Source organism: Primulina tabacum, chromosome 1, assembly GCF_025594145.1.
Source record: "Primulina tabacum isolate GXHZ01 chromosome 1, ASM2559414v2, whole genome shotgun sequence".
Lineage (NCBI taxonomy): Eukaryota > Viridiplantae > Streptophyta > Magnoliopsida > Lamiales > Gesneriaceae > Primulina > Primulina tabacum.
The window spans coordinates 7861385-7879174 of NC_134550.1; the positions used below are offsets into that span (position 1 = coordinate 7861385).

A 17790-nucleotide genomic window follows, 5' to 3' on the forward strand; every position below is an offset into this window, starting at 1 on the left:
TAACATCTTTCCGGTCAAACACGTGACATTAAATTCTCTCAAGATGTTTCGAGTGTCTGTAAATAGACCAAAAACACGGTTCGGTCGACCCTACCCCTGCGGGCACTGCCTGCAGGGGTTAATCTAACGGATCGGATTTTTTCGAGCCAACTTTTTTTTTTTTTTTACAGGAAGGTGGGCCCGGATCACTCATGTGGAGTGATCCGGGCCGTTCATTGCCCGTGCAGGCAGTGCCTGCACGGGTAGGTTGAAACAAACCCCAAAAACACGGTGGACATTATATCAAATATATATATATATATATATATATATATAAATAATTGATAATTGATTAAATTAAATAATTATGGAATTTTTTTAATAGAAAGGGCTTACGGAAAGTGTTTAAGCAGCTGCCCTCCTTCAAGCTGGGCAGTTGCAGAGTAGATATCAATGGTGCGGAATAGGGCATGGCGAATCATCCCAAGACCTCTGTTGGAGACCATCCTCAACAACCACATGCAGCATCACCGAGTGCCTCAGCCCCTCATCCTTCACGGCCCTCGTGGGGTCGGCAAAACCACTCTGATCCTGGAACGTAAGTCACAAACAAGCCCTTCTCTATCGATCTATGTACATTTATTTACTTGAATTTTGATGAATGAGAAGGGCTTCTTTTATTATTATGGGATTTTGTGAAAGAGAGTGAAAATCATGAGAGGTGTATCCGGGCGCTGGTAATGGGTGTTTTCTGAAGTTTTTTCGTTTTTTGTGGGGGTGTCTGGTGATATGAGGACTCTGATCTGAAGCCATTTCAATGACTAATTTGTTTCTTGTTTCTTCTTTCAACTTCGCGGAACTTTGGTTTTGGATATAACACCGGGAGAAACAGATAAAAATCAAATTTCTGCCTTTTAGAGAATATTTTTAACTCTGCCAAGGTTAGAGCAATGATTCTTAACGAAATGTAGGTTAATAATGATGAAGGTATTGAATAACAGAAATTATCAATAATATGTATCTGAAAATTTGAAAAGTAATCATGAATTTCATCACTCAATTTCATATATTCCTGAAGTTTGGGAGAATTACAGCAGTCATATGAAGATTTCACTGAGTTATAATTGATAATAATAAAATAGTACCATCTGTTCATTTTGGCTACCAATTGCAGAAGATCAAAGGCTAATGTGTTTGTGTAACTTGAATGGTGGACGAACAATGAATTCCCGGTATGATATATTGTCATATTTCCCATGTTGCATACTTCAAGTACTTTGTAAGGTCATAAATATGGCACCTCCTACCATGGGAAATAATACATAGTATTAATGTTGATTGGTACTGTTCCTTCTAATCATTATACATTTTGGTGTCTTTGACAGGTCTGCTTGATAAATGGAACACAAGCCCTCACATTACTGGCTATATCGACTTTGCGGAGTCAGTTGAAGATCACCATCCAAAGCATGGTCAATCATTTCCATGGACCTCATGGTCCATTTGTCCAGCACCTAAACTTGTAACAATGAAGGCTCAGCTTGAAAACTGTCTGGAATCCATGACTCAAAAGGCCATTAAGCTTGGGACCATCAGCTCCCAGCAAATATTCACCATTCTCACAAAATGGCACAGTCCAACCACTGCCCTCAATCGAATTTTGAATCTCAAGGGTGATGCTGTGAATTACAGAGTGGCTGTAAGAAATAAGAACAGGGTTACTACATCACATTTGTGGGATATTGCAGTTTTTAAATTATCTGCTGGACTTAGTGAGCACGAGATGAATGGGGACTTTGATGCTTCCATGAATGTGGAGGAGGGATCATATTACAAGGAGGCGATGGCTGCATTGAAGTTGGCGAAAGAGGTTATCAAGGCTCAAGCAAAGTGGAGGGTGAATGCAATTCGAGATTTGAACAGTAAGGGTGGGTTTTCACGGTCGTTAGCGAATTCAGCCACTGATTGGCCTTGTTTATTGCTGGAGTTATTGTCTTTAGCTGCTGAAATGGACTATTTTCAGGTAATTAGCAGAAAATTCCATATTTTGATTTCACGAATTGACTCGGTGTATCAGTTGTGTTTTCCATTGAGTAAGCAAGTTTGCGTCCAATACGAAACAAGAAAGGGAAGAGGAGATTGCCTGCAAAGGTTAATTTCAATGCTATTTGTTAAAAAAGCCTTGTATCAATGAAACTGTGAATTAGAAGTCTTTTGACTTTGATTCATTTGATTGGATTGTATATTTTCTTGAGAAATAATTGGTTTCTTCGCAAGTCAGTATATGATTTTTATGCTCGAAGTATTATCTTCCAATTTATTGGAGTCTAGGCACCTGTTATAAGTGGGTGTTTGCCATGAATGGTCGAAATGAGACTCACGTGCTTAAGTGGATTCTAAATTATGAAACCATCGAGCAGTGACACTTTTGTATGATTGTTATGAGTGAAGTTGCATAGTTCTTTGTTAGCTCTGCCCCTTTCTTTTCATTCTCATTCTTCTCTCTTTCGTTTTTTTGGATATTGTGAAATTAAGTAGCCAAAGCTGGTGATAAATAACATCGAGGTTCTGAAGAATGCTGTTGTAATGGATGATGCAACAATATGTGGATCCATGTACCATGATAGTTTGATTTGGAGAATTATAGCTTTGGGTGCAAATGAGACATGTCTTCCGGTTCTTTTTGTATCATCTGATAGGTAATTATTCTATTCCTTTGCTGTTTGAACTTGAAGTATTGCTTGACACTTAGATGGTTTCTCAATCAGATACATTTTCTTGTGACATTTTTTGTGCTCCGTATTTTGTCGTCCCTGTTAGGAAGAGTCTTCGAACATATTATTGTACAGTTCTTTAGTGCTTTTAATGCAGATTGTTTTGGTGGTATGCTGTAATAAAATGAGGGAAATTTCTTTCCAGTGCTTGTTAGTTACTATTCAGAAATATTAAGAATGATAATTAATCTATATATTCTGCCTTACTGCACCAAATATATTGGAATTTTTTAGTATTCTCTTTCTGTATGAACCATTTTCTAGGAAAAATGTGATTTTGGTTGTGTGAGGTGAAATAACTACAAGAAGAAAATTGAAGGTGTCTTATGTAACCAGGCTTATAGGTTTCCTACATCAGAATGCTGATCATAATTTATAATGGCGTCTTAAGGCATTAAATCAGTAGTTTGACACTTGATTTCCTGTTCATTGCCGTTAAAACACCATACACTCAATTCAAAACTTCCAAAATTGTTTAGACCTATGGAGAGTAATGAATGATTCAGACCTATGGATGAAATCAGGATTGATTTTTATTGAGTTTTTTAATGAAGAAAACTTTATTTTAATGCATAGGAAGATATATAATCCTTGACAACCAAGGTTCTCACTAACAGATTTTGGAGGTATAGGTATGTAGAAAATCTCTAGGTTTCTAAAATAAAGTTTACAGAATATACGTGAGTTAATGAGATAAAATTCTTACCATGTGGAGAACTGAAGAAAAGTATATCCGAGGCATGTGCAATGTCACAAAGTCATAGAAATGGCTTTTTTGTTTAGGAAACTAGAAATAAGAGCACTATAGATAGTACTGGCAAAATATATGGTTGAGGCAAGAGTATCTCCTTCATCCAAGTTTCCTCCCAAAAGAGAGACCAAATTTTACCTACCTGAAGACATAACCATGTAGGGCGAGGAATGTGTGGGTAAATATGTACAGATTTTCTTATGCTAGAGAATTCGGAAGCCAAAAACAAGGGAACAGCCAGTGTCCCATCAATAAATGATGTTAGCTTCCAACTTTTGCAATTCAAGACACCGTAATGTTTCCCTTTCTAACAAAGTAACAAACTAAACCAACACTGTCTTCAATTATTTTTCATGCCTTTCTGAAGATGATTCTTCTTCTTGAAATGATATTTCGTGTAATGATTGGTCTCATGTTGAATGCTGCAAAATCTATATTTTTTTGTGTTGTGCATTTACCTCATTCCAATAAATTTAGCTTGGTATCAAAAGCAGTTTTATTGAACCTGTTCCTTTTCTTTTTTATTTATCGCATGATGTTCATTCCATGTGATTCACGTGTTAAAATGACTTTTGAGGCATATATTATGATAGAATATATCTTGTGCCATTCTGTTCTATTTCTGCTAACGTGCTGGTGATTAGCTGTGTGCAGTTTGGAATTCAAGGTTTTTCTAAAAACTCTTTCATTTTAAGTTGGACAATTTTCAATTCATGTCTGTGTTCAGGATAATGTTGGAAATCCAGTTCGATTTGTTTGAGTCACAAAATTCTGATAAACCTGCTATTTGTTTTATTGTGATTTAGTTGGAATGATTTTCCCATCGTTTGATTTACTCAAGATATTCTCACTTGTTAAGAGAGCTAATGATTGGGCTCTGAACCAAGGGAAAAATGAAAGAGTTGCAGTACTTTGAGTCGTTGATTTGAAATGTATGCCTAACGATCAAACCATGTAATTTTTTTGTGTTCTCACTTTCTTTTCACTCTCTTCTCGCTTAATTTTTTTGTGTGCTCTCTTTCTTTTCACTATTGAAATTCAACAAAAACAATGCTGAATGGGATCTTCATCCACAATTTGAGAAACCCCATCCATCCATCTGTTAATAATTGTAACTGAATTTCTACTTCGATTTATATGTAAGAATATGACTACTCTGCCATTCCATTTCTTTTGTCTAATCGAGATTTTTTTCCTTCTTCCCAGAAATTCTTTGTACATTGTTGTCATTCTTGATAATAAGATTTGTAAAATAATTTGACAGCTACTATTCATATCGGGCCTTTATGGATTTTGGATATCCGGATGTTTTCATCTCACGGGAGGTAACCTTCACTTCCTCCCGCCCCTCTCTCTTTGTATTTTTTTATTTGTTTTTGTTTTTGTTCTCACTATTATATTAGGTTTCTAAAATAAAACTGCTCGATTGAAAATTTTGTATCAATTGAGTGGCTTGATGAAATTTTGTTTGTTTCATTTCTGTGGTTTTATGATATAATTAACCTGGGAATTCACATGTTGATGCAGTTGAAAACTTACGTGGTTTAATGCAGATTCCTTCAGCATAAGAAAATACGAATTTAAAATGTCAAAAAAAGCAATTATCTACAAATTGAGTAGAAAACTTACATTACGACCTGTATGAACAGAATGAACATAATGAAAAAGAGTAGAAAACTTAAGGCATAGTGTGAAAATGCTTATTGGGGTGAAAACATGTCCCTCGATTTTTCTATTATTTAGACTAATATGGTTTCGAAGCTAAAAAGAGTAAATAAAATTTTAGGGAAAATATTTTCAAAATGCTCGAGGCTGATGTAAGTAGATTATTGTACCACTTCTCATGTATTCAGTAATTGCAAGTTCTTTATTCATTTTGGCAATGCCAATTGAAGTAACAGGTCTTCAGTGACCAGTGTATATTTACTTTTTAAGTTGGATTGGATATAACTATTAACTAGACAACAGTGAGCAATGAGTACTTTGTACGTTGGCATATTTTTTGTCCCGAGGTTACTAGTTTTCTTCAAGTTGAAAGAAAAATCGTGAGTGTGGTTTTATTTACAAAAAATATGAGACATGCTATTGTTACAACAGTCACTCATCCCAATTCTAGTTGCTTAATTCATATATATGTGGGTTTTAAATGAGAGTTAAACTGGACTTTTAATCATCCCTTTTCACTTTCAAAGTAGCTGCTGGCCTATGGGGGTTGGTGGTGGAAACATCACAAATTTTGAGTAGTGACGTATTAAATTAAAAGCAAAGCATCTTATTTAAGATACGTTTTACTGTAGATATTTATTTGGATCTTTTTGACAACATTAAATTTTTTTTGTGTAAATACTGTTTTTAAAGTAGCTGTCTAATTTGAATTATTTGGGCGTGTCCCACATTAATTTCAGACATTTGAATGGAGTCGAGCAGCAGCAAAAATGCATATGGTCGGCGACTATTTTAGTCAGTCTGAGGTATAACTCAATGAAGAATATATGACACTTAAAGTAAATATGATGTACCATTGCATGATAAGTGATGTCCCATTACCCATAATCTTAGTTCAGATTCTTTTTTACTTGCTCATTGTCGGATGCCTGCCCTTTATTTGGCCAGCTGCTTAATTGTATTAATTCCTTTAGATTGTTTTATCTCGTGTTTGAAGAGTTAAGTCATTTCATATAAAAATAGAACTTTTGGACTACTTAGTTTTAGCAAGTGGTTTTGTTTCTGTAGTAAGAAATTTAATCGAAATGGTTTGCAAGTACTAGTACTAGTTTCTTAACATAAACAACCAGACTGTAAAATCATGAAGGCACCAGAACTATGTAGCATCTAGGTATTTTTTACTTGAGTAGCTTATTAGGGTAAAATCTTGAAAAAAAATTTGGATAGTTGCTGGAGAAAGCGGAAACGTCAATTTTCGCCCCATTAATTATATTTAGAAAGAAGATACAAATTGATTTGGTTGATTGTATGCAGATACCATTCTTGACTTTTGTCAATATGATATATTAGTTCCTTTATCCATGAACCAAACCAGGCCTTAGATGCAGACCTTCAACAGCCTTAAATTTGGGCAAGCCTTAAACAGTTGAAATGTGCAAACATATTCGTCAATGATGCCCAACTGGCTACCATACATACACTTTACACCCCAGCACAATCACAAATCCATGCTGCATAGGCCCTGACATATTTACCAGTGATTTGGGCTGGCGTATATATATTTACATTTCTTATTCAACTTACAGTTGGATTTAGTTGTTGAGGTACTCGGGACACATCCACGGCATCTTTTTGAGGTTTATGCGCTCAAGCTATCCGATTACTACCATACGTAAGTATTGTCGATGGATCTTATGCTCTCTCCCCCCCCTCTGTGGATGTCTTCTTTTGAGTTCCCTCGTCTACTGCCTTTTCTTCACTATCCGATTACCTCATCATGTTGTTTTCTGTCACCCTTGATTTTGTCTGAAAGATAATCTTTGTTGTGGCCTTTTTGTTTGCTAAATCATCCGAGGGATTGCTATAATGGCTCTGATTCGGGTTTTCTAGAATGTCTATTGAGGTTTGAGATGTTATTAAACTAGTGGTTGAATATTGAACGAATCTTTCCTGAAATCTTGAAAATTATAGAAGACAATTTCTACTTTTTGTGCACACAGTTGCTGATAACATTTTACCTTTTACATGTCATGGCAAATGAGTATACTCTTTTAATGACAGGCTGATGAGTGACAAGGGAAGCACATTTGAAGACCTCGTGGATGTATATTTGGCTTATTTACAGGTGGATACCTAATAAACATAATTTTTATTTCCATTTTTTTCTTTTTTTCTTCTTTTGATTCTCGTTGTGTTAATTTTTCATCTTTTTTTTGAGTATTGCAATGTTGCTTGCCTCTACCTGGATATGATTTTCTTATATCAATTTCTATGTGGGGCTCTTCTCTATTTCTCTGTGATACTAATTGCTACAAATTATGAATAAATGAAACATAAAATAAGAAAATATACACTGGGTGGTTACATTGTTATGGTAATTCTTGGGTGTCACTATGATTAGATATACTTATGGTAAAATACTCTCATTCCCTCAATTTTCAAAATTTTCACGAACACCAAATATATGTTTTCTTGACTCATCTGTCAGTAATTCTTTTATTTTATGAAGAAAATTGTGAAGAATTTGTTAGAAGGTGGGAAAAAAATGAAAATGTATTGTAAAATAAATTTTTAATTGTAAAATAAATTTTTACTGGATTTTTTGTGTCTTTTTCTGCCAACCTAACTTGTGTATTACAGGTAAATGTGGTTAATCCTGCAATGCATAAAGCTTTGCTGCACCTGGAAAAGTTTGCTGTTGATGCACAAAGTGGAAAAATCCCAAAAGATAAATTGCGATTTGGTGCACCATGGAGGCATCCCCCCAAAACTGGAAATCTCAGTTCATGGGCCAAAGTTCAGTTGATGGACTTTGTTCAATCTCTAGTTAATGCAGAGTTTGGGGTATTTAAATCTTTTGAATTTGTGATGCTGCTTGCTTTCAACTATGAAATTACATATTGCAATTTTTTTGCATTTGATATTTTGCATTTCCATGGGATGTTAAATAGTTACTGCATCCATATAAGCATTGACTCAATCACAAAACCTTCTTCAGTCAGTGCTAGCTTTTAAAGAACTGGACATCAACTTGGTTCAATTAGATTTATCTTTTCTTTCCGTTTGAAAATTTTTCTTCACAAATGCAGGTTAACTATCTTGCAGATTGCAGCCTTGAGATATTTGATGATCCCTCTGCTGTTGCGATGCTGGAGGTACTGTAGGTCGATTGATTTACCTTTGCGTAGGCAGTACACCGTCTTCTACTCTTCTTACTCTTGTGCTTGTAGGTTTGGCTGATTAATGGCCTTTTTCCTGTGTTGCAGAAATTCTTTTTTTTGTTTAGGATTAATGAAGATATATTTGTCAGCTTTATATGTTAGCGTATAAAAGTCGTTCGCCAACAGCTAAAACCTGTTGCCTGACATATGTTCCTGTATATTGTTTATCAACAATGCAGAAAACCATAGGTTGTTACTTTCTAGTGCTCTCTCTCAAACTTCCTGCACTCTTAAGACTTTTTTTGCTGAAAATTAGAAAAAAGAAAAAAATACAGAAAGATTGAATGAGGTAAATTTGCAAAAGCAGCGTTGAGAAAGGGGAAATGGAGACTGTGAAAATAAATTGTGGATACTGATCCTTATATTGGACTCGTTTATACAGAAATAATACGCTTGATTCAATTCAAGCTGTTTGACAGAAGTTAATGGAATTTTTCTGTTCTTAGGTCGGTTTACTGTACGCCCAGCGAGATCCATCCTTCATTCGTCCAGTTTCCCGTGGTATTGAGAGATGCCTTGTTAGATGGTAAGAAATGTTGAAATTAGTTAAGAAGGTGAAGGGAACTGTGTACTGACATTGGGTAAGTGCTGCAGGATGGTTCAAGAACGCATGAGCCTGAGCTTCAAGAATAAGTTCCAGTACCACTGGCAGCGCAGTATACGAGGCCGTAGCTATAGGCATTTGCTGTTACAAGTTGGATACAAGTAGTGGATGATGGGTATGTGCAAAACCTTTCAGTTGTTTTTGGTTTGTTTGGCATGTATGTGGTTCAAACAAGATGTGCAAAATCTTTTGCCACCCATGAAAAGCCCTATGATGTGTGTTAACTGCTTTTGCTTGGTGAATTCAGAAAATGTGTGAATAGAAAATGCATGTAATTTACAAAGCTGTCAATAATTGTCTCTCATTTCTTGTTTGAACATTTGAGCTTTATTTTGCCATTCCTTGAGATTGTGTGTTAGCTTTTAATGAAAAAAGCAGGAGTGTTCTTCCAAAGTTCTGTAACTCCCTTTGGTAATCGTCAGTATACCTAAATTTGATCCAAAGCCATGATATTAGTCTTTCATTTTCAATCGACTGCATATGGAATTTATGTTGCTTCAAATTTAATTTTTAATTTTATTTATTTTCAGCCACAACATGGATCTATAACTTCCATTTTTACCTGAACTTGGAGCCTTCATTTACTTCCTGTAAATTATGCATCTGCCCTCATCTAACGATTTCGATCTCGCAGTTTTTGTAACCCAAAATCACAGAACTGTGTCTGGTACTTCAAGTTCTCGGCTCATGTCCTGGTCTTTGTTTCAGTCTGTACAAGCCAGATACTTCCATCGGCTTCCTTGTCCATTTCTGCAAAATAGGCAGCATTATAAATGACTAGTATCAAACTATCAGAGCTGCATTGATGTTATAGAATTGACATAAAGTCTACTTAACATGGTGACTTAGTTTTTTGGCAGTAATTTGAGCAATTTACTCAAATATGCTAAGAAGAAACCACTGAGATACAGAGCATATTTATATGTCAAAGATTCAGAAGCATTCACGTGGAAAATGTATTTTTATTTATTTTTGTTAGATCAGTTGAGAGGCGGTGCAGAAGCTCTACATTATAGACGTGTATGTAATAACTTCAAGGGCTTGTTTGTGCCATTTGTCCCGGTTCCGTTTCATACACTGATTCAATATACAAGTTTTTATTAAAGTTCACATTTTAAAATCACATAATTTGGTCTAAATTAAACTATTTTGATTTTGTTTTCACATCACATCCATATTCTGTACATTCAAAATGGGATCACCACTTCATCTATGGTGCATTGGCATGAATATTTCATGCAGAGGAGATGCTTGTGTGTGAATCCACAACGAACCCATGTAATCGGAAAACAAAGGAATCACAGGCCTCTTTGCCTAATAACATCCAATAAATTACCAGCCCAATTAAAATGTATTGGTGGTTTGTACTTAATAATATTTAAAATATTCTGTTCAATTAATTTTTCAAACAAAAACACGGGAAGAAAAGAGAAATTTTTCATTTGAAAATTCAAAATTTCATATTTTGCTTTAAATATTTTTAATATCTATATTGTATTATTAAGTGTGAGACTATTAGAATAAATTACATGAGGAAACCAAAATATTTAATTTCATAATTATCTTTCTTACATTACTAAAAACTTATTCAAGTAACTCCGTATTTTAGATAGAAAAAAATTTAAACAATTTTTTTTAAATCGAACAATTTTTCTAAATTGAAAATAATTTTAGTTAATTTTGTAATATTATTTGATGAAATTAAAAATAATAATAATATATATAATATGTATACATATTTTACTAGTGTTTTATTATGAAGCTGGTTGTCATAAATGAGTCGAACCTGCAAATTTATGTCACTGTAAGTCATCGGCCCAATCATACACTTTTTAGATTCAAAAACTTAATTTCAAAACAAAAAGAAATGAAATTTTTGGGACCAATCATATACTTTTTAGAATCGTATATTCTTAGAAACTTAAAGCATCTCCAACATTTTGGTGCAAGGCAGCTCCATTTCCTCGAGCTCCATTTTTTTTTTAATTTTTTTGTTTTTTTTTAATTATAAATATTAATATTAAAAATTATAAATATTATTTATATAATAATAACATATTATTTTAATAATTAGATATTTTTAAATAATAATATATTCAATAATATATTTAAAATAATTAAATAAATCAAATTAAAAAGAATATTTTGAGAAGATTTGTAGAACCCGTAAATCAGTAGACGTATAAGCCATGCATAATTCTAGATTTTTAAAAATTAATTGACTTCATTGCATGATTATTTTAAATGCATTTCTTTGAAGTTAATTATTTATTTTTTTCAGTTCAGTAGTTTGATTTTTAGCATTTCAGTTATTTCATTGAGGCCGGACTGGAGTTGCAGTTTTGAGATAGAATTTAAGATTTGAGAAATATTTCCAGAAGTTAATTTAACTAGCAAGTAAGTTCATTTAAGTTAAAAAGAAGGTGTGAGGATTTAATTTAAGTTGCTTGAGGTGATTAAGAAATAAGCCCATTTAAGTTGCTTAATTAAGGGATTAGCTCACTAAATTAATTAAAGGATTAGTAAGGCTTTTAAGGATTATTAGTTGACTAGATAATCAACATCTCCCCTAACTTTTTTTTTTAAATTTCGGCCCCCCTTAGATTTTTGATCAACTCATTTGCCAACTCACCCTTGACCAATTCTTTGCCATCTTTTAGCATGCTAATAATTCCAATTATCTATCAACCTCCATTTATTAATTAATTAGCATGATCCTAGTCTAGATTAGGATGGAAATAATCGGCCACTACACCTAGCAAGCACCAACAAATCAATTGATATCAAACTAGAATTCAAAATTCAAATGAGAAGACTTAGTCTTGATATGATCCTATTATAGTGCACCCTTCTCCTCACCTTCATAACCATCATTTCTCCCCTCTCCTTTTCGAAATTTAGAGTGTATTCAGATTAGAAAATCGTGAGCCATAGCTAGGGAGAAAGGCAAGAAAAATCGAGAGCCAAGAAAGGTAGAGAAGCAAGCAACTCCGTCTCCTCCGCGCCGTCTCGTCTCTTCTTTTCGTTTCTATTTCAAACGATAACCAAGGCATGTCTAGATCCTTTCAAAACCTCAATCAAGTCCTATTATCATATTTTTAACGTTACATGATCATCATTTTATAGCATAACCGAAATATATCAAGAATTTTCAGAAAAATACAAAGTGCAGATTTCGGCCCCTTCATAATGCTCTTCACGGTTGTGCTTGTTTGTGTATATTCAGGTGGATGGTTCGACTCCAGGCTCCCAAGGCGACATCTATACACGTAATAGGATGCATTAGGATCAGATTTGTTCGTTCGTTCAAGCCCCTGGTTGCTGGAAATTCAGAAATGGACAGCAACCTCTCATTTGGTCCATTATGAGTTTCGAAATTCAGTTTTGATGGCAAGGAGGAAGGATCTGATCTTGGCTGCCCCAAGGGCCTATAGCCATGGTTAGATCACTCCCCTAGCATGTCTAAGACGTGACTAAGTCGTCCTTTTGGTGGCTTGGCCCATGGCTCATCGGTTTTAATAAAAACATCACAACAGCCCCATGTCCCTTCGGCCCCTTCAAATTTCAGCATATGCATTTCGGTTTTGGGTTGCTTGGTATGGATCTTGGTTGGCCTATGGCCCATAGCCACGGTTCATACCATGCTCTTAGATGTCTAGATCATGCCATGGTCAATCAAATGGCCACTGGAACGACGCAAGACATCGATCAAAGCAAAACACTACACACGCATGCACGTTGGTTCTCGGTTGGAGTTTCGGTTGAGTTATGGTGTGACGCGGATTGTGGCTGGCCTAGAGCCCTTAGCCATGGTTCAAATCACTCCTTGGGATGTTTGTAAGAGTCTCTGGTCGGTGGTTCATGCCTCCAATGGCCGGTAGTCTCGAAAACAACACAAGTCACGCAATGGTACAGTTGCTGGAATTTTACAGCAAGTTGCTGTGTCGGTTCGGTGGCTCGTTCGAGTTCTCGGTTGGCTTTTAGCCTATAGCCTTGGACTGGACAGTGCCCCTTTGAGTTGGGAAGGTCGTGTTTTTGACCGTTTGTGATTCGGATCATTTTTGAGGTCGTACGAGAATTTACGGTGCGATGTGCCAAATTGACTCTCGAAAGAGCGTCTCATGTTTTGGCCTCCATTTCACCTAGATTTCGACCCTCATCATTTTAGGAGCATTAGTTCATAATTTTAAACGTATTTTAATCATGATTATACGTCGGTTCAGTGTTGGTTCGGGTTGGTTCGGAGTCATGATTAAATACGAAGTCGGTAGACGTAATTGTCGCATTTTCAAACGTAAATTTGCATAGTTGGGCAAGTTTAAGCTATTGCATATTCTTCATGACAGTTAGGTTGCAGCGAGCCTGGGGACGATCCAACCCAATCCAGTTGGTAAAATTACGGGATTTTTCATTATGCCAATTAATTATATTACGTGAATGAAAATAGAAAATACTTATTTTTGAGATTTATGCGATATGGCTCGTGGTCAATTCACTATTATGGGAGCATTATTTTATACGGTCGCCAGTGATCGATCAGTTCAGTTTGGTACCACCCGGTCGCCAGTGACCGGCCAGCTCAGTTCAGTTTGATACTCCCCGGTAGCCAGTTACCGATCAGTTCAGTTCAGTGCAGGGGCCACAGGCGTAGACCATAATCTCAACAGAAAATTTTTATCAGTTATTTCAGTACAGGGCTCCAAGGAGCAAACATTTTCACTATGATTTTCAGTTCAGTTATGCACGTATTATAATTGCTCAGTACAAGTTATTTTCAGTATGCCTCATGACATGATATTTTATCTCATGCACATTTTACTTCAGTATTTACTCGTTACCTACGATATTTGCATGCTGAGTCTTTAGGCTCACTAGACTTGATTGTTGTAGGTACTGATGAGGCCAGGGCCGAGGGCGGGGACCAGTGAGCCAGCTTGGGTCGGCAGTAGTGGCACCCGAGGACCTCAGTTTCAGCATTTGCCACTTTTTATGCTCAGACATTTTATCAGCTGTTGAATATTTTTAAATTGTTATTTTCGGCAAACTTTATTTTCTTCCGCCGCTATATTTTAAACATTGAACTTGAGTTATCAGTTGATTTTATGAATGAGGCACTCCATTTATTTTTAAAAAGAAAATTTTTAATTTTCCGCAAATTTTTCAAGCAAGGAGTTCTAGGACCTTTGCAATTGGGATGGGTGACCTCCTGGGAAGTTTCTCAGGGTGCGTGTGAGTGAGGACATAAGCACGCTGGAAAGACTCGTCTTGATACAGTGAGGACAGTCGTCGAATCTGGGCCGTTACAAGTGGTATCAGAGCCGACTTCTCTTAGTACGGTGTGGTTCGGGGACGAACCAAGCGGAAGCTGGTGGGCATGTGAGGCCCGGGGCCGAAGAGGGCGGGGGGTGATCGCCGGTGCCATCAGTTGCACGGACAATGAGCGGCTCCTAGCAGGCTTCTAGGTGGAGGGAACATGAATGAACCGATCCCACACCGGAATGAGAGGGATTCCGAGACTGTTCAATGTAATGGACTGTACAGTTGAAGAGGGCTTAAAAGATTTGATTTGTACTACTCATATCACGAAGGTGCATCTTCTTTTCGGTAGCTCATCACATAAGAACTCCAAAGTTAAGCGTACTTGACTTGGGAAAATTTTGGGATAGGTGACCTCCTGGGAAGTTTCTCGAGGTGCGTGTGAGTGAGGACATAAGCACGCTGGAAAGACTCGTCTTGATACAGTGAGGACAGTCGTCGAATCTGGGCCGTTACAAGATTCTAAGAATATACTTTTTAGTGTAAAAAATTTAAGTAAATCGGTCGAAGATGAATGTTATATTTAGTGCAGAAACTGCACTAAATTACACCAAAATAGATTTATGGGTTGAACATGGCCTTTCAAGTAATACGAGGAAAAAAAAAATTGGGACCAAAAGTGGAACAGTTGATGATGCACGAGTAAGAAGAAATTCGAGAACATTGAAAAGCTACACAGAAAGGCATCAGAAGATCATACATCAATGGCAGGTGTAATCAATACCTGTTTGTTCTCCAGACCTCCATTACAAATCACTTCCAACAAGAACAAGTCGAAATTTACATCATGTTTCATCAAATTTCCCTGTATGTTTTGTAAATTTTCCGGGAATGAAACTGAATCAAATCAACCAAGCCGAATGGTGCCAAGAATCACCTCTAAGAACAAAATGGAGGAATATAATACGGCCATGATGAGAATGATGAGGAACCCATATGAATATCATCATGATCTTGGTCAGGTTTTCTTTTTTTTGCTTGCTTAACTATTTATTAAGTCCATGAATTTATTTTTATTGGGATGTGAAAAATCTTTACTGGGATTGTGACTTTATTTTCTGAAGTTCAGATATTTTGTGCTCTGCGATGTTCTTGAAGTTCTATAAAATGCTCTCTTGGGGAGTAAATTGCGCTTGTAGGGATGTGAAAATAAGATTTGGTAACTGAACTTTAAGTGAAAGAAGCTTAAACAATGTATGTTCATTATTGAAGCTTTTTGGATATCCATTTATGAAATCTTGAATCAACAGTAATATCTACGTATTCATGAATTTATCGATTTTATGGAATGAGATTAGTTTACCCTTTTATCTCATGGGAAGTATGAAGAAAAAATGCCGAAATATATGCATCAATCAGGCATATCAAACATTTTGGAGTAGGGGTTGTTAACTTCAATTTGTAAAGAATATTTTCCTCCAACTTAAAGTTTGAAACCTTAAGCAGCCCAGCTTTCGAATAATGATTTGATAGATAATTACCTTTTAAATCACTGTATCACGTGGGAAGATTTTGATTGTTTATATTTCTCATGTCTATGAAAAAGAAACTCGAGAGCACATTTTTTTGCAAGGTTCTGCATCTGGTGCAGTTTATGGCAACTGCCAGTTGTTAGAATGTAATGGGATTTAGTTGTGCTAATATTTGTAATATTGAGGTTTGGCATGGTATCTGACAAGAAGTATACCATCAGGCATGAACTATACATTGATAACTGATGATGTTATCGTCGGGTCACAACCTCAGAAAGCTGAGGACATCGATCATTTGAAAGAAGAACAAAAGGTGGGATACATTCTCAACTTGCAACAAGACGGAGACATTGAGTACTGGGGAATTGACCTGCAATCTATCATAGAACGAAGCACGAAACTTGGAATTCGTCACATGAGAAGGCCTGTAAGCTAATCTTTTTTGTTGTTATCATATGCACTTGACATGAGTTTTCTATCATATGTTCTTTAATTGTTAAATTTATGTCTAGGAATCAGAATCTGTCATATTGAAATGGAATTAGTTTTATTTTAGAGATTAACTAAAGCAACTCATATTATATTTGCAGGCAAAAGATTTTGATCCAGAATCATTGAGACTTGGATTACCCAAAGCCGTTTCCTTGTTGGAGTGGGCGATTTCAGAAGAAAACGGCAGAGTATATGTACACTGTACTGCTGGTTTGGGGAGGGCACCAGCTGTTGTCATTGCTTACATGTATTGGTTCTGCGATATGAATGTGAGACACGTCTGTTAATATTCTTCTTTTTGCAGTGTAGAAATCATTCAAGCTCGTGAAAAATCATTGTTGTGTGAAGATGGTATATTTTTGTGCAGTTGAATACAGCTTATGATACACTTACCTCGAAGAGACCTTGTGGACCAAAGAAAAGAGCTATTCGTGGAGCAACATATGATTTGGCTAAAAATGATCCTTCGAAGGAACCCTTTGAGAGTTTGCCAGAATTTGCATTTGAAGATATAGCAGACTGGGAAAGAAAGCTAATCCAAAACCGTGTGCGTGCCCTTCGTGAAACTTGACTACTTTGGCGAAACTTTTTCTGTAAGCTTGGTATCCATTCAAGATTTCGGTACAATACCGGATGGAACAACCTTAGTTGTATTTTAATGTTTAAAGAATTTCAGTTGTACGGATACCAGCAGTTTAGCCATATTAATTACATTTCACCTAAATTTGTCTCTTTACAATACATGTTGGTTAGAGATCATAGAATGTGCTATGAAAAGCAAAGATTATGCTCAATCCCAACAAAGAACTATCTACATGACTTTGTAAGGTTCTAAAAGCTTTCTTTATAATGCTGGTATCCATATGGGTTCAAAGAAACAGCAAAATGGTTCGGCAAACGAGCACTGATACTGGGAAACGGTACTGTGCACATGGCTGGCACAAGGGGATAGAACTCTATCTATTGATTGACGAAGAGTGGGTATATTTATTTTTCAAATAAAAGATGGTTCATCATTATTTCCATGTCAGATAATGATTAGGTTAGGAGAGAGTGCGGATTTTTATTTTATTTTTTCCTAATAAAAAGATAACACGTCAGTATCCCATGTGAGATGATGGTCAAGATAATCTCTGCTGTCAAGTTAGGAACAATCATTTTTTGTTTAGAGGGAGTAACTTTGAATAAAATGACAGCTTGAATATTATTTTCAAATTGATTCAATCCTCAAATGGGTTGTCCTTAGTTCATGAGTTCTTTCTTAAAGTTTGCAAATAGGCAAATAAGAAAGAGAGTCCAATAAATCTAAAGATCTTAGGGTCGATCGGTCCGTTCACCGTCCTAACAATATCCATGATCTGGTAGGCCAGGACCATAATAAATTATTATCACAGCAAATTGTTGTGGGATTTACCTTCTTTGCTTCGACAACTGGAGGCATTTATTAAAGTGTACTTGAATTTGAAGACTGCTATGGTTAGCACATGCTTTGCCACTTTGAAAACGAACAATGGGC

At 35.9% G+C, this 17790-nt stretch overlaps 2 protein-coding genes across 4 annotated transcripts; both read left to right on the forward strand.

Moving 5' to 3' along the window:
- The first annotated feature begins 363 nt into the window (after nt 1-363).
- Nucleotides 364-9963, forward strand: LOC142539075 (uncharacterized). 2 transcript variants are annotated; one of them, XM_075644370.1, is made up of 12 exons: nt 364-577; nt 1365-2002; nt 2518-2678; nt 4769-4829; nt 5910-5975; nt 6756-6841; nt 7231-7294; nt 7810-8013; nt 8259-8324; nt 8837-8916; nt 8985-9109; nt 9629-9963. In XM_075644370.1, exons 1-11 carry the CDS (start codon nt 433-435, stop codon nt 9097-9099), a joined length of 1686 nt encoding a protein of 561 aa, XP_075500485.1. In that variant the 5' UTR covers nt 364-432; the 3' UTR covers nt 9100-9109; nt 9629-9963. The 2 variants fall into 2 exon arrangements, with proteins under 2 accessions (XP_075500485.1, XP_075500492.1); XM_075644377.1 differs by having other exon boundaries at nt 9861-9963.
- A 4946-nt stretch (nt 9964-14909) lies between these two features.
- LOC142539090 (phosphoglucan phosphatase LSF2, chloroplastic-like) lies at nt 14910-17012 on the forward strand. 2 transcript variants are annotated; one of them, XM_075644389.1, is made up of 4 exons: nt 14910-15272; nt 16057-16209; nt 16373-16543; nt 16642-17012. In XM_075644389.1, the coding sequence occupies exons 1-4, from the start codon at nt 15015-15017 to the stop codon at nt 16843-16845; spliced, it is 786 nt and encodes a 261-aa protein (XP_075500504.1). In that variant the 5' UTR covers nt 14910-15014; the 3' UTR covers nt 16846-17012. The 2 variants fall into 2 exon arrangements, with proteins under 2 accessions (XP_075500504.1, XP_075500498.1); XM_075644383.1 differs by having other exon boundaries at nt 14910-15267; nt 16004-16209; nt 16642-17010.
- Nucleotides 17013-17790: the final 778 nt, after the last annotated feature.